Source organism: Haliotis cracherodii, unplaced genomic scaffold (genome assembly GCF_022045235.1).
Source record: "Haliotis cracherodii isolate W230 unplaced genomic scaffold, xgHalCrac1.p SCAF_1, whole genome shotgun sequence".
Classification (NCBI taxonomy): Eukaryota; Metazoa; Mollusca; class Gastropoda; order Lepetellida; family Haliotidae; genus Haliotis; species Haliotis cracherodii.
The window spans coordinates 61,532,888-61,551,019 of record NW_027266264.1 but is presented as its reverse complement, the minus strand read 5'-3'; the positions used below and the strand labels follow the sequence as shown (position 1 = coordinate 61,551,019).

The 18,132-nt window shown below is 38.8% G+C and overlaps 1 protein-coding gene across 1 annotated transcript in view; it reads right to left on the bottom strand.

Annotated features, from left to right (window-relative positions):
• LOC139477461 (pinin-like) overlaps positions 1-18,132 on the bottom strand; it is a 36,534-nt gene that overhangs the window by 6,139 nt on the left and 12,263 nt on the right. Inside the window, exons 5-8 of the mRNA XM_071260259.1 lie at positions 16,647-17,797; positions 10,654-10,676; positions 10,142-10,285; positions 5,844-5,885 (exon numbers count right to left, since the gene is read on the bottom strand). Coding sequence (XP_071116360.1) covers positions 5,844-5,885; positions 10,142-10,285; positions 10,654-10,676; positions 16,647-17,797 — 1,360 coding nt within the window. The remainder of the gene's footprint in view (positions 1-5,843; positions 5,886-10,141; positions 10,286-10,653; positions 10,677-16,646; positions 17,798-18,132) is intronic.

The following is an 18,132-nucleotide window of genomic DNA, read 5'->3' as shown; positions in this document are numbered from 1 at the left end:
AACCATTTTGGAGCAAACATATGCAGAGTATATGCCGCGAGCCAATGCACAAAAGTGAATTAGCCATCAACCAATAAAACGCATGAGAATCGGGTTGACCCAACAATCAAACATGGTGACGTGAGCACACATTTTGTAATCCACGCTTCTATGGTTTGGACTTCCATGTATAAACAGTCAATGAACACTTCTGAAACATCCCAGTGTGCATGAGTGAGTGAGTGGATGCTGCAGGCGGCATTATTTGTGCTATTGATAATGTCTTGACCAGGTAAACCAGTGAGTGACAGCAAGAGCACAGTTGCAGGTTATCTGCTTCCAGTGACATGTAGTCAGGCAGTTCTACCATGGAATCGCCAAAGGGCCATGTAACAGTAAACAATGACACTAATAATCATGAATAGTGTTTAATTATATATACTTCTCAAAAGAATTTAAAGAATACATGTTTCTTTCAAATTACTATAGTTAATCCATCACTGTCGTAAGAGGTGACTAACTGGAATCGGGTGGTCAGGCTCACTGACTTGATTGAGTCATATCATTGTATCCCAATTATGTATCCAAAATGATGTCAATTACTAGATTGTCTGGACCAGACTCGATTATTTACAGACCACCATCATATTGCTGGAATATTGTTGAGTGTGGCGTAAAACAACAAACAAACAAAAGAAACACGACAGATTAACTATAGTAATATGAAAGAATTGAGTGTTCTTTGACTTCTTTTTAGTAGTACATATCACAGTTGCATGCAAGGTGTTTGATAGTCCTGCCCATGACCGTGGAATATATTTATTTTATGAAAAAACAAGAGTTTGCCACTAACGTGGCTATATCCCCCGCCCCTGTTGCAGAATTTATGACATAATTGAATCTAAACAAACCCCAACCTTTTTAACCGATGGGAAACTTGTCATGGAAATTGTAAAAAAAGATGAGTTTGGAACCTAAGTCCATCTTGTTGCCATGGAACGTAAAAATTAAAATTTCTAAAATTTCTCAATAGCAAAAGGCACCAGTTCAGCATGTACCTGACAGACTTGCAAAGTTTGAAAAAAAATATTGAACGGTTTATGAGTTATGCTCCGGAAACAAAACGTGACGGATGGACGGAGCCCGTTTCTATATTCCCCGCTTACTTCGTTGGCCGGGGATAATAATAATCTAGAAATGCATACAAAAGCAAGTCTAGCCAGCTCAAGCTAGCTCTATTCCACATATCTTTTTTATTTTATTTTTAGAGTCAAGAAGGATATTGTGTAATATAAGATTTCAGAGACTAAATGTTAGTCTAGGTGTTTGATAAAGTAATGATGTAAGCAGGGTTGTTTGTTGTGTAACTCAGCAATATTCCAGCCATATCATGGTGGTCTGTAAAAAAGCGTCAGGACCAGATAATCCAGGGATTAACATATTGAACATCGTTCTAAGCAACTGGGATAAAATATGCATCAACCAATTCAGTGAGTCTGACCACCCGGTTCAGTTTGCCACCTCTTACTGTGAGCAGGGGTTGCTGAAAACCAATTCTTTTCCCAACCTAAGTCGGAGAGCCAATTACCTGAAGTAGGTGAGCGTGGGTTTTGTCTAAGGTATGCAGTATCTTGGGGCAGACACCAAGAATGCCTTCACACAGAGCATCTATGTGAAGATTTGTACCCGGACCTTCACCATTTTAACCACTACGCTAACAAGTCAAAGTACTACACTACAGTGGAGGCAATATTAGCCACAATGCTTACACCAGTTTGCATTCATGAAAAAGACTTTTCACCACTCGCCCACATAATGATAGTAAGTATGTACACTTTAAAACAGACAATTTCTACTAACCAGGATGCCTTAATGGGCAGATATTTAAGGTAAGCGTGCCATTTTAATTTCTGTCCTTGCATTTGAAAATGCTGTAAATATCATATGGATGTTCAAATTCACTGAGTATAATTCCACAGAGCGATGTTAGCACAACAATTATTGTAAGCCTATGTTAAAGTATGGGAGTTACGATCATCTTGGCACTACACCTACTGTAAGTCTATGTTAAAGTATGGAGAGTTACGATCCTCTTGGCACTACACCTATTGTAAGCGTATGTTAAAGTATGGGAGTTACAATCATCTTGGCACTACTTCTATTGTAAGCCTATGTTAAAGTATGGGAGTTACGATCATCTTGGCACTACTTCTATTGTAAGCCTATGTTAAAGTATGGGAGTTACAATCATCTTGGCACTACACCTGTTGTAAGCCTATGTTAAAGTATGGGAGTTACGATCATCTTGGCACTACTTCTATTGTAAGCCTATGTTAAAGCATGGGAGTTACGATCATCTTGGCACTACTTCTATTGTAAGCCTATGTTAAAGTATGGGAGTTACAATCATCTTGGCACTACACCTATTGTAAGTCTATTTTAAAGTATACGAGTTATGATGACCTAGGCAGTATGCCTATTGTAAGTCTATGTTTAAGTATATGAGTTACGATCATCTTGGCACTACTTCTATTGTAAGCCTGTGTTAAAGCATGGGAGTTACGATCATCTTGGCACTACACCTATTGTAAGCCTGTGTTAAAGCATGGGAGTTACGATCATCTTGGCACTACTTCTATTGTAAGCCTGTGTTAAAGAATATGAGTTACGATCATCTTGGCACTACTTCTATTGTAAGCCTGTGTTAAAGAATATGAGTTACGATCATCTTGGCACTACTTCTATTGTAAGCCTATGTTAAAGTATGGGAGTTACAATCATCTTGGCACTACACCTGTTGTAAGCCTATGTGAAAGTATGGGAGTTACGATCCTCTTGGCACTACTTCTATTGTAAGCCTGTTTTAAAGCATGGGAGCTACGATCATCTTGGCACTACTTCTATTGTGAGCCTGTGTTAAAGAATATGAGTTACAATCATCTTGGCAATACTTCTATTGTAAGCCTGTGTTAGAGCATGGGAGTTACAATCATCTTGGCACTACTTCTATTGTGAGCCTGTGTTAAAGCATGGGAGTTACGATCATCCTGGCACTACTTCTATTGTAAGCCTGTGTTAAGGCATGGGAGTTACGATCATCTTGGCACTACACCTATTGTAAGCCTGTGTTAAAGAATATGAGTTACGATCATCTTGGCACTACTTCTATTGTAAGCCTGTGTTAAAGCATGGGAGTTACGATCATCTTGGCAATACTTCTATTGTAAGCCTGTGTTAAATACGAGTTACGATCATCTTGGCACTACTTCTATTGTAAGCCTGTGTTAGAGCATGGGAGTTACGATCATCTTGGCACTACACCTATTGTAAGCCTGTGTTAAAGAATATGAGTTACGATCATCTTGGCACTACTTCTATTGTAAGCCTGTGTTAAAGCATGGGAGTTACGATCATCTTGGCAATACTTCTATTGTAAGCCTGTGTTAAATACGAGTTACGATCATCTTGGCACTACTTCTATTGTAAGCCTGTGTTAGAGCATGGGAGTTACGATCATCTTGGCACTCTTTCTATTGTAAGCCTGTGTTAAAGCATGGGAGTTACAATCATCTTGGCACTACTTCTATTGTAAGCCTGTGTTAAAGCATGAGAGTTACGATCATCTTGGCAATACTTCTATTGTAAGCCTGTGTTAAATACGAGTTACGATCATCTTGGCACTACTTCTATTGTAAGCCTGTGTTAAGGCATGGGAGTTACGATCATCTTGGCACTACACCTATTGTAAGCCTGTGTTAAAGAATATGAGTTACGATCATCTTGGCACTACTTCTATTGTAAGCCTGTGTTAAAGCATGGGAGTTACGATCATCTTGGCACTACTTCTATTGTAAGCCTGTGTTAAATACGAGTTACGATCATCTTGGCACTACTTCTATTGTAAGCCTGTGTTAGAGCATGGGAGTTACGATCATCTTGGCACTCTTTCTATTGTAAGCCTGTGTTAAAGCATGGGAGTTACAATCATCTTGGCACTACTTCTATTGTAAGCCTGTGTTAAAGCATGAGAGTTACGATCATCTTGGCACCATATCTATTGTAAGCCTGTGTTAAAGTATATGAGGTACAATCATCTTAGCACTAAATTCAATGAACAAAACACTAAAAAAAGGATTCATTGGTTTCAGGGAAGACTGCATTCTCATATTCTCACTCAACACAACTTGGGCCATAACACCAAAAAAAACCCGGCACCAAGTAGCTGACATAGTCTGTTACCTTATTTAGTTATTGTGCTGGAAGAAAAACAGGCATGAAAACATATAGCATTTCTGTTCAAGAAAGGTTTGCAAAAACTAATACTGTTTCAAAACAATATATTCTTTACAAACAAAAACATGAGGTATGTATTGTTACATTTTGTGAAGGTAAATGTGGTTGAAATTGCTAGAGAACTTTTCATGTTTCTCCAAGGCATTTACATATGGTATACTGAACACACACAAATTAAGGATCACGAATATCTTGGGGAATATTTTTTGTAGTAAACACTGAGCAGTCAGTCTTTACGGTTGAGACTCAGCACACAATTACATAAAATTTGTTTGTATGTTTGTTGTTATATGAGCATATGACGGCCCTCTACATATAATTGAAATCTGGACCAGACAATCCAGTGATTGATATCATGAGCATCAATCCACGTAACTGGCATATGATGACATGCATCAACCAAGTCAGCTTGCCTGACCACCCGATTACCTCTTACAACAAGCTTAGTCGGCTTTTACGACAAGCATGGCCAATCGGATGCCGGTGTTTTGAAATATTTGGTTGACATTAAATATGTGAAAATGTATTAGGGCTAGGAAGTGTAACTTGGGTACTCGAGTCAGGTGGGTCCTGAGTAGGACACAGGTACCCACAGGACTTCCCAGATCAATGGTTAGTCACATGATATTTTGCTTAATGACCAAAACAATAAAACTCCATGGTTACACCACAAGTTGCCGATGTTTGTATCTCTTTCTGACGATGAACGCATTTCTTCTGACTTTTACATGTTTGAGTAAAGATAAAGCTTCAGTTAACATTAGTTCTATATGTGTATCTAAACAGATTTTGCAAGGGCTCCAATAAATCAGTTCCGAATCATTTTGTATCCAACTACAGCAGGAGGGTTGGATGATAGGGGGATCGTACTCGTGTAGTAAATTTGGATTCATGCCAGCCCTAAAATGTATCTCTATAGAACATTATAGATAATATACATAGCTATCATCATATTCCCATTATCTTGATGTAGACATGCCCTTGTTTGGGCTATAAAGAGTCCATCCTATGTATGTTAATCAACTTCAACTTAAAAGTAACTTTTCAAGTGTTAACCAGCTACTAACAGTACAATATCGTTACATCCTTGTCAAACACCTTTCAACAATTATATCATTTGCATTCAGTAGATCTCTTTCAGTCAACATCATGGATGTTCTGTCACATCGAGATTCGTCTCATTGATTTGCAATTTGATGTATGTTTGTTTACAAATTTTTCTGAAATCAAACTGTGACTTGGACATTGAGTGTCTGATCCTGTAACCATGGTATCACACCAAGACATGAAGCTCACTGTCTATAAGTGACATGAAACAGCTTCAACAAACACACACAACTTCAAGATGTAACGTCTCCTTAAGACAACTTCACGGGTCACGTGAGGTTTTCGTACACCATACAAAATCCTTGAACAAACATGGAAAGTTTAATTTCAACCCACACCTTCCTTGAGGGCTATGGGCAACACAGGTATGAACACAGGTATAGCTCAAATTCCTGATTGATGGAGGTTGGGGGATATCTGAACACAGCAAACTGTTCACTGTGTAAGGGGTGGGGCATACTCACAGGTTCGAACTTGAGTTTATCATCCCCCTCTTTGTGTCCTTCCTGTAAGCAAACAGAGATAGATCCTTTATTATATGTCTTACACCCATCATTCACATTGTTCAGTTGCAATACATTAATTTACCGTATTCAACGTAATAAGTGCCCCGAGCAAATAAAAGCCCACAGAGATATTTGCTAAGATATTGGTTAGTGAACAATCCCAATTAGCACCCCTTCCGATTGATCAATGTACACAAGACTTATTTATTCGTGTATACTCATGTCTTTTTGCACCCTTAATTATGGGCAATTAAATTCTGGAAAAATATATCTGTCGTACATAAACATTTCAGGCTGTCAGCATAAACCTTGAAATTTATCTTTTAACTCTGTTTTTTTTTCACCAAAATAATATTCTAATAAAAGCCCCATATTTCTAATTTTGAGGGCGCCCTGGGCGCTTATTACGTCGAATACGGTATGTGGTTTTCATACGCTACACAGATGTGCTAGCTGTTGTATTTAGTAGAAAAATGTACTGTAAGCACCATTGTGGATGAGATTTACCAAAGTTGGTTTCTTTAACTTGAATTCTTGGTACTTCAAACAAAAAGTTCTTTACCAAGGTAAATGTCAGTAATTATCAATCATTTCTAGTCATGTACAATCACATATATTGAGGACCATGATATCAGTAATTTCCTCAAAAAATCTATCAGATAGATATGAGAATGTAATTGGACCATTATATCTTGTTATATACCATGAACCAAGTGATATTGTTAGTATTGTTTATACACGTATACACTGTATCTCTCACCTGGTATTAAAATGATATAGTCTTCAGTTATTTTGTATTGGATTCATATGAACTTATTATTGCTCACAAGATCAGGGTAGTGCATCAACATGAGTAAAAAACATGGCTACTTCTTACAAAATACAAGCAAAGCATCACTCACGTTTTAACATTTAACTCCATCTTCCAGGTTCTCAAAAATTATGTTTGTTTGGTGGTAGTGTTTAATGCAGCACTTAGAAATATCCTGGCTATATAACAGAAGCCTGTAAAGTATCAAGTCTGGACCACTAATGCCTACTTGAAGCCCTACCTCAGCACTAAGATTTTCCTCTAAAAAAAAGTTTTAAAAAAGTAACCAAGTTTGCTTTTCTTTGTTTGTTGAATGTAATCCAATCTGGACCAAGCAATCCAGTGCTTGATAACACAATCAACATTCCACTCCTTCAAGGCATGAAGGGGGCACGGGTGGCCCAGTTGGCTAAGGCGTTGAATTTGATGTACAGCTGCCTACCTTAGGCACGTGAGAAACCTATCATTATGGGTTGGAATCTCGGTTCAACCCGAATAGGTTTGTCTATGCCATACCCATGCTCATGGGCTTCACCAAAGTGGCAAACATCTGAGACCTGCATCACTTTGGGCTTTCCTCCCATTGTGAGCTGACACTCCGTGATACAACTGGAATACTCAGGGCATGAGTGAGTGAGTGAGTTTGATTTTACGCAGATTTTAGCAATATTCCAGCAATAACACAGCAGGGACACCAGAAATGGGCTTCACACATTGCATCCATGTCAGGAATCCAACCCCGGTCTTCGGCGTGACGAACAAACGCTTTAACCACTAGGCTATCAGACCGCCCTGTCAGGTCATGAAGACACAAAATCAGACAAACTCAGACACAATCAGACACAAAGCCTCACCACCCTATCCCCATTTTGTCAAATGAAAAGCAAGAGATACTGGAGACCAACACTTTAAGCTTTCGGATAATGCCGAATATTCGATGAATATTGCCGGAGATAAACATTCAGGACACTAACTAATTAGTGCTCCAAGAACAAGAAAATGACAGAGCTAAGCAAACTTTCAACAGCACCTCTGTCTATATTCTAGTGCGCCTCCCTACATTAGCAATGGCACAATACACAATCAGACTTGTTGTCAACATTAGTATCCTTGCAAAAAAAAACGCAAGACAAATTGTGGCGGGATAAGCTACGATGAGGCAGGGCAATGTACTGTGATGTGTGTCTGTTGACACACTCTCTAAACTAAACTATTTTCCAAAAGTTTTACTGCAACAAATGGCAGAATAAAATGCTGTAGAAAAATCAAAAGAAAGAGAGAAAATTGAAGTGAGTGAAATTTAAGGCTGAAGTGGCTATTGTGTTTGTGTCAGTAACCTATTACCTGCGAAAAATTATGGAATGTGTATAAAAAGTACTGAGTTTTGTGTATGAGATGATCCATATTGTCATATGGTTTGCCAAGTCAAAGTAATGTCAATGTGTCAGATAGATATCTTTTGCTACCATCTTACAAAAAATTACCTTTTCTTGCTTTGAGTCTTTTGTTCAAGAATGTATCATTTAAATTTAAGGGAATGTATTTTATCATAAATGGAAATTTTGTCCACATTTCTGAAATAACACCAGTATTGCAAACCAATATTATTTGTTATTGGTGTTATTATTTCTTGATAAAGTTCATTTGTGAGTGAGTTTGGCTTTTTTTGTAGCTTATCTGTAATGTTGGTTGTGTATTTGATACGCTTGGATTTTATTTTACTGCGTATTTCCGCATTTCTGATGCGCATTTTACGCACATACGCACTTAAAAACTGAATTTGACCCAAAATTACAAACATTATCAAAATGTTACTAGGCTGAAAACAATCACTGCAAACTTAAGGTTCAAAACACAACTTTGATCAAATACATCACCATGAATAACCATTTCTTGCATTTTTCATTTTCAGCCATTATGAAACATTGACATATACTTTCTTGTGCCCGCCAGTTTAATTCTGCACATCTATTTACACCATGTTGTATGAGACCGACAGACTGGAAACAAACACACAATTGTGAAATCCAGGGTATAGCTTCTACCCTCCTCCCTCTTCATGTGATCAGGAACAGGTGACCACATTTAACTCACAAATTCCTATTTTGGCCAAAAAGCCTCCATGATCAGTGATGATGCAGGAAGAGCTCTTCATCATTAGACCCAGCCTTAAGTCTGGGAGGACTTGTTGCCTTTCTCCAAATATCTAGTTATAGGGTGTCATGGTTCACTGATGTATACTACTCAAAAGAAGTTAAGGACCACACAATGCTTTCATATTACTACAGTAAATCTGTTATTCAAAGACAAATTAACTATAGTACTATGAAAGAATCAGTGTTCCTTAACTTCTTTTGAGTTGTATATCAATGCATTGTGAATTTAAACCTGATGATACATTACACAATATTCCTACTTATGTAGCGATTCAAATCTTAATGCTGAACTGATTTTCAAAGAGTAATATTTACCAAGTTTTGCAATCACCGTCAATTACAAAACATAATGCAAATGTGATTACCCAACAATACTTGAACAAGCCTAAATTAACCAGTCATGTGAGGGAAATGACAATTGGTTGACAGCAGCGGTCTCTTCCTGGCACATTGAGAATTCACTCGAATAGAGTATCATGATATCTTTCTAGTATTGCCATTTGCATTGTATCATGCAGAAGGCATTACATGACATCCCTCAGGGCTCCTGATAATAGTCTTCGAATTACATGACATCCCTCAGGGCTTCAGATAATAGTCTTTGCATTACATGACATCCCTCTGGGCTCCAGATAATTGTTTTTCGGCACTGAGTATTTATTCACATGTTAACTCTCACATTGGATATTGATAGTTTTCTTTGGGTATAAAACATATTTTATACCCTTAGGTCCAGCCTACTGGGTTCTACACCAACGAGTAGACATTTTTAAAAATAATTCTAATTGAAATGCTGTTTCAGGTGAACTCTAATTTGCATAACAGTGATATTGTTGTCTAATTAACAACAAGCAGGAGATGGTGCCTCTTTTATGCATTATTCCCTGCAGCAGAGTTAATGTACGTGTGATGCTGGACTCGATGTAAATAAAGATGTGCAAAGCAATACAGTATACATTGCAATACAGGAATACACAGGGTGTTTTTTTTAAAATTCAACTCAATTAACTGGGTAATGGTGATATATCTTACATATTTTATGCAAACATGCAGCTGATCTGGACCCCCAATGTTACATACCATGAGTGAGTGAGTGAGTGTGATGTGGGGAATCGCCTTTGGCGTGACGAGCGAACGCTTTAACCATCAGGCTACCCAACAGTTTCTCATAACCAAGATAAACCACTAGTCCATTATGATCTGTGTATTAGATGGATTGCCTCCATTACAGCAAAGCAAGGTTAAAGCCCAATATGCAGACAAGGCTACAGTAACCATGGTAACAATACCTCCTCTAGGCTATCAAGACCTTGAGCCACCTTGTCATCTACCTCTTCATTATCAAAGGCTATGTTGTCACCATCACCAGCGAGCAATGGAATTGCCTGGCCTCTCCCATCATGCAATGGGTCAGCAGGGTTCAAGTGAGCTTCCTGGGCGATACCAGGTTGATTGGGTAGGTTGAAATGAGCAAGGTATTTATTTATCAACAGGTATGCATAAGCCTGGGTTCGTAATGAATTTGAGTTTTTGAATTAAAAAAAATATATTTAGATAAAAAAAACTTCTGTCTACTCAGGGCACAATATCAATTTTCAAAACCTCTTCAAGGTCAAAGTTGAAGCACTTTCAAGACAGACCTAAATATTCAAGACCTTTTGAAGTCAATCAAAACCCTGAACAATAAGCAACTCCATTTGTAACAGAATCATGTCCTGTCTGATCAACAGCATGAGGAACTGCCACATTAGCATGTTGAGCAACTCCATTTATAACAGTCTGGAATATAATCATGTCTTACCTGATTAGCAGCATCTTTGTCACCTGGAACACAAACAGAGATCATTTCAGAAACACACCATCACTGATTCACGTTCATCAGTTTTCAAGGTTACACTAACTTGTCAATTACAATCTTGTAACCAGAGGGGTACACAAAGTATGTGATCTAGACTACCAGTTGTCAGACTTTCATTCTTGGGGAAGCCCCGGTGGCTGAGCGATTAGGTGCCTCACTCTGGCAGTGTGGGTTCAAATCCCAGATAGGACTCAACCCCAAAAAGTATGAGAATCTGTACTTTACTAAGAAAGTGTTATTCCACATATAACATTTGTCACAATTACAATCTTACTTTCATCATTACGTCAACTTATAGCAAGGTCGTTCTATCATGCCTTAGAAAACATTATCATCTACAACAATATCTGATGAAACACAGTATCAACACTGATTCCAACAACGTTAAAACATTAAGGCTAGGTGTCAGTTACTATAATTTGAAGAACAAATTACTACCACAGTACAATAAAGTCAACTCCATATGTTTGATACAGAGGATATCATAATCGTGGGGCTCTTTAGCTTATCCATCTTCCTGAGGCAAGCGTGTCCACTAGCCTACATCAACCTATGTGCGATAGTCCAATCATATTTAGCAAAGGAAAGTTGAGCTTGATGTGGCAAAACTTTGATAAAAAGGCTAGTGGACACTCTTGTCTCAGGAAGATGTAGTTTATCTGGATTAGTGATAGAGTCAGTAAATGAACAGTATTTTGTTGTATCACAGTGTCAGCTTAACATGGCAGGAAAGCCCAAAGTGATGCAGGTGAGACAAATAGCGAATTGCATCGTCTTAGACCAGGCCACCTGTGTTATAATGGTAATCTAAACCCCTGGACAATGACCGACTTTCATCAGAACATGACTCGGGATCACAACCTTCAGTTCAGATAAACAACAGTAGTACCAAAATACAACCTAACAGAGTCACATAATTTTCATAAATAACAAAATGATTTGTAAAGTCTTTGGATTTCTTTAGTTGATAGCAGTATCAGTGCCTAATTGTAGCACTATATCTATGTGATAGGCTATGTTAAGAAAAAGAAAGAAAAAAACCTCATTAAAATCCTATTTTAGTTCTCACTATAGCTAAACAGAGACTGAAGACATTCCAATCTGAAAAGCGATGCTCTGATTGGTCAGATAAAAGGTCACAGACAAAACCCGAAATGGGATGTCCTCAGACCTTAGCTTAGCTGTAACGAGAACCAAAACCTGATTTTAGTAAGATTGCATACCCCAATCAATATACTATGTACACACTGAAGCATCAAAATAAGTGCATTAAAAAAACAGGTGTACAAAATAAGCACATAGATTTTGAACAAGAACATAATAATTCTCAGGATCAGTTATTGTTGTCATAACCATGATAAATTAATGGTTCCAAATAATTGGCCATTAATCATATAAAACAAACAACAACATAAAAAAAAACATGTTGATAATCTTAATCTTAAACATGTTAAATGAAAGTCGTGACTAGTTGTTGAGAATGTTTATATATGGCCTTACACATAAAATAAGATAAGGTTGACTTTCAGTATAAAATATAATCCAGCACATTATTTCATCGCTACTTTAGCACAGGGAACTGATTGACTATTGATTATAACTGATGATGATCACTGGAAAATGAAGCTGAATTGCAGTTGAAAGCAGACGTCTGGTTCAAGACATCTTCCCCGGGGTCAGGGGGATGTCTAACTATAAAAGTCTAGTTTCCACTCTTGCCGAACTAGGCTGCAATCATGGAATGATGTTTTGGCTGGACTACTGAGTCTATGCATACTCAAAATCACGAAACGAAATCGACATCCGGTTCAATTGCAGTATTTGCAGAGCATGTGTTCCGTCAAAGGGGCGGTGACAGATATTTTCCAATTTTTTTCATGTTTTTAATCAAGGTGCTCATGTTATTTGATGCACTTTGCGAGGTAAGACCCATTTTATTACAAAATAGTTCTTCACTATCGTTGGTTTGATTGGTTGGTTTGTTGTTTTACGCCGCACTCAGCAATATTCCAGCTATATGTTGGCGGTCTGTAAATAATCAAGTCTGGACCAGACAATTGAGTGATTGATATCATGTGCATCGATCCACACAATTGGGATCGATGACATGCATCAACCAAGTCAGCGAGCCTGACCACCCGATCCCGTTAGTCGCCTTTACGGCAAGAATGGGTTGTTGAAGACCTATTCTAACCGAGATCTTCAGGGCTTCGATCAGACTGGACGTGGCCATTTTGTTAGAAGCAAAAGCAAGTGATATGAGAGGTGGAATCTGATTGGTCAATAGGAGGGATATAGAATGGACGTAACTTGTAACAGCCACTGGTGCCACTTCAACCAAGCCCAGAAATTCCAGCATAGTTCGGCAAGGGTGGAAACTGACCTTTTACAATCACTTAACACCTTTGATTCAGGAAGATGGGTTCAAGAAAGCATGCTGCCTACATTTAGAATGAGCAGTTGAAGTTAGCATAGACTTCACCTGGCATGGCCACCCATGAGGGGTTGTCAGATGCTGCCTAGAGGCATAGAATCAGGTAAATTGGAGAATTGTCCTTCCTACACATGCCTAGGATCTCCTTATCCTGACGATGATTTTGTTTGTTTGTTTGTTTGTGTTTTTGTTGTTTAAAGTGGCACTCAGCAATAGTCCAGCTATGTCACGGCGGTCTGTAAATAATTGAGTCTGGACCATGATTCACATCATGAGCATCAATCAATGCATGGGATACGATGACATGTATCACCCAAGTCAGCAGGCTTGACCACCTGATCCTGTTAGTCGCCTCTTACTGCAAGCATGGGTTGCTGAAGACCAATTCAACCCCAGATCTTAAACAGGGTTCCATAGTATGAAGGTCTCAGACAGGTTCGTACTTAAGATATATAACAGAGATTATTTCCAATAAATATATAATTTTATAATGGGATAAGGTCATTTGTTTCGAGAAAAACCCCTTGAATTCCCATAATGCAATAAACAGATGCTGAACATCAATAAGCATTACAACAGAGTAAAAACCTGGCTGCAACAACTGAACCAACCATCTTACCTGAAACTTGAACAGAAAATATTGTCATACAAGCAGGAACACATCACACACTTTTGTTTGGATGGTTGTTTGTTGTTTAAAGCCACACTCAACAATATTCCAGCTATATGATGGCGGTCTGTAAATAATCGAGTCTGGACCAGACAATCCAGTGATTGAAGTCATGAGCATTGATCCACGCAATTTGGATAAGAAGACATGCATCAACCAAGTCAGCATGCCTGACCACACAATCTCGTTAATTGCCTCTTACGACAAGCATAGTTGCCTTTTACAGCAAGCATGGGTTGCTGAAGGCCTATTCTAACACGGATCTCCACGGGTAATTTCACACAGTAATAATCCTAGATCACTGGTGAATTTATGTAATGATATTCAGTTGACCATAACCTGATAACAATTTTCTTTTTTAATGAGGTCACAAGTTTCCTAACTTAAAAGGTTACTGGTACTTGGCCTATCAGAAAGTTAGTGATCCTTATAATACTTGTATAAAGAGATAAAGGTACCAAACAAGCAACTAGAATGGTACATGTTGGATGTGCAACATGAAACGTTGCCTGAGGGGCATTTGTTGTGTGCGTAGATGAGCAGGGCCGAGGAGTAGACTTAATACCCATCCTGACTTCCATTCAGGATGAGATGATAGTCTTTCATAGTGGATGATTAAGTCAGGAGGGTCAATAACAGACATTTATAAGGAAATATGATCAATTCATAAGGACCAAGGACATAGTCATCAACGTGGGTAGATGAAAAACAAGATAAAATCTCATGGGTAAAGGACATAGACATTAATAAGGGTGGATGATAAACATGATAGAGACTCAAGGGTAAAGGACTCAGACATTAATAAGGGTGGATGATAAACATGATAAAGACTCAAGGGTAAAGGACTCAGACATTAATAAGGGTGGATGATAAACATGATAAAGACTCAAGGGTCAAAGGACCTAGACAATAATAAGGGTGGATGATAAACATGATAAAGACTCAAGGGTAAAGGACCTAAACATTAATAAGGGTGGATGATAAACATGATAAAGACTCAAGAGTCAAAGGACCTCGACACTAATAAGGGTGGATGATAAACATGATAAAGACTCAAGGGTAAAGGACTCAGACATTAACAAGGGTGGATGATAAACATGATAAAGACTCAAGGGTAAAGGATCTAAACATTAATAAGAGTGGATGATAAACATGATAAAGACTCAAGAGTCAAAGGACCTAGACATTAATAAGGGTGGATGATAAACATGATAAAGACTCAAGGGTAAAGGACTCAGACATTAATAAGGGTGGATGATAAACATGATAAAGACTCAAGGGTACAGGACCTAAACATTAATAAGAGTGGATGATAAACATGATAAAGACTCAAGAGTCAAAGGACCTAGACATTAATAAGGGTGGATGATAAACATGATAAAGACTCAAGGGTCAAAGGACATAGACACTAATAATGGTGGATAATAAACATGATAAAGACTCAAGGGTCAAAGGACCTAGACATTAATAAGGGTGGATGATAAACATGATAAAGACTCAAGGGTCAAAGGACATAGACACTAATAAGGGTGGATGATAAACATGATAAAGACTAAAGGTTAAAGGACCTAGACATTAATAATGGTGGATAATAAACATGATAAATACTCAAGGGTCAAAGGACCTACACACTAATAAGGGTGGATGATAAACATGAAAAAGACGCAAGAGTCAAAGGACATAGACACTAATAAGGGTGGATGATAAACATGATAAAGACTAAAGGTTAAAGGACCTAGACATTAATAATGGTGGATAATAAACATGATAAATACTCAAGGGTCAAAGGACCTAGACACTAATAAGGGTGGATGATAAACATGATAAAGACGCAAGAGTCAAAGGACCTAGACACTAATAAGGGTGGATGATAAACATGAAAAAAACTCAAGGGTCAAAGGACCTAGACACTAATAAGGGTGGATGATAAACATGAAAAAGACTCAAGGGTCAAAGGACCTAGACAATAATAAGGGTGGATGATAAACATGATAGAGACTCAAGGGTCAAAGGACCTAGACATTAATAAGGGTGGATGATAAACATGAAAAAGACTCAAGGGTCAAAGGACCTAGACACTAATAAGGGTGGATAATGAACCGTTGGAAGAAGAAGTCCAGGGTGCAGTGGTAAAAAACAACCTCAGCGCTACGACTGTCGTAAGTCTATGTCAAGGTATGGGAGTTACAATCACCTTGGCACTAAGATCGCTTTGTACAATGGCACCCTGGCACTGTACCTAGCTATCAAAATGCAGTTATCCTTCCCTATCTTAAATCCTATAACATATTGCAATTTGTTGATCAAACATGTTGACCACGTCACAATAACGACATATACCTTTTCATTATGGATACAAATAATCCCCATTTTGACGATAAAATATACTCACCTGCAACATTCTTACTCAACAATGCTCAAAAGCATAAGAAAATAGCATGCATCAGAAATGCTCTAAAAGAAGCTGAGAAACAGCTTGTGACACTACAAGCAGAATCACAGTCAGTTAACTGCAAAAGGGAGGTGCCAAACGTTTCACAACACCAGGATAGGATGTGGATTTATCATGAACTTGTTCAAAACTGCCAACGATATCTGTTTAATGTTACTTACATGATGCAGGATGTTTTCAGTTCCATGATCTTTGAGCGATGATGCTAAATGTCATTATCTGATTGTAACTCATCTGTAATCAGTGTACTCAATGAATGTGACATGTATACTACATTAGTGATCATAATCCATCCTATCCTGGTCACTATTAACTAACTTGAACAAGAGGTAACCTCACGGGGGCAATGATAATATCTGTTAGAGTCCCATCTAGCTTACCATGCTTCGACTTATCGAGTCTCTTCAGCTCTTTTCCAAAATCATCAAGAACTTCGAAGCCTTCTTTGCCTTTAAAGTTCTCTACTGGGCCTTGACCTTCTTTAAAATTATGTCTTGTTTTCTTGTCTTTATCTCCAGTTTCTTTGTCGTCAGCTGCAGGTTTTTCGCCGTCTGCTACTATTTTGGAAGTACCATTTGTGCCAGACTTGGTTGTTTCAGTGTCCTTGAGTTCCTCAGCAGACCCTGTGACATCTGCTGCAGGTTCTCTGCTGTCTGCCACTGGCCCTTCTTTGGATGTTCCATTTGTTGTCGGGGCTTCTCCAGCTTTGGTAGTTTCAGTCCTGTCTACTTTCCCTGCTGAACCTTTGACATCTGTTTCTAGCCCCCTGGCATTTGCCAACAGCCCTTTCAAAAGACCTCCACTTTTCGTTTCTTCAGTCTTCCTGGTTTCTTTGCTCTCTGGCTCTCCACTGGTTGTTGTGATGGTGGTGGTGGTGGTTACATTTGACTCCTTCCCAACTGCTATACTATCAGCCTTTCCTTCACTACTTGGCACCTCCCTATTACCCTGTTCATGCATGGCACTACTATTTACACCTGCAGACACACCTGCTTCATGCTCTGAGATACCACCCTTCCCTTCTACCCCAACTACATTCTGCTGACCTGGATTTTCCTCTTGATTCACATTGGGCTGCGGAACAACATTGAGCCCCTGCTGAGGTTGATCGGCAGGATTCTGGGGTGGTTGTTGGCCAGCGTTCTGTAGCTGTTGTGGATCGGCAGCATTCTGGGGTGGTTGTTGGCCAGCATTCTGTAGCTGTTGTGGATCAGCAGGATTCTGGGGTGGTTGTTGGCCAGTGGTCTGTTGCTGCTGTGGATCGGCAGGATTCTGGGGTGGTTGTTGGCCAGCATTCTGTAGCTGTTGTGGATCAGCAGGATTCTGGGGTGGTTGTTGGCCAGAGTTCTGTAGCTGTTGTGGATCAGCAGGATTCTTGGGTGGTTGTTGGTCTCCAAGATTCTGTTGGTTCACTCCTGCAGGCTGCCCCTGGTTGTTTACAGGCTGTTGATCACCAGTCTTTGGTTGGCCTGCAGGATTGAGTGGCTGCAGATTTGGGTTGACTCCGGGCTGCTGGACACCTTCAGCAGGGCTGGAAAGGTAAGCATGAGTGAGTGAGTTGGGTTTAACACTGCTGTATTCCAGTTATATCACAGCGTGTCAGCTTGATGTGAGACGAAAGTCAGGATTGAATCGGGATTTCTGGCATGCCCAAGAGACGTAACGTAAGCAAGTAATAAGATTACAGATGTAAGAAACTTCAGATTGGCCTGCAGGATTGATTATCTATCATGTAAGGTTCCTACATATTCCAGAACATTACATAAAACTCACTTGTATTCAACTTCACATAAACAAATTCACAGTGCTTTGATTTATTTTTTTGTTGCTTAACGCTGCACTCAGCAATATTCTTGCTATATGACG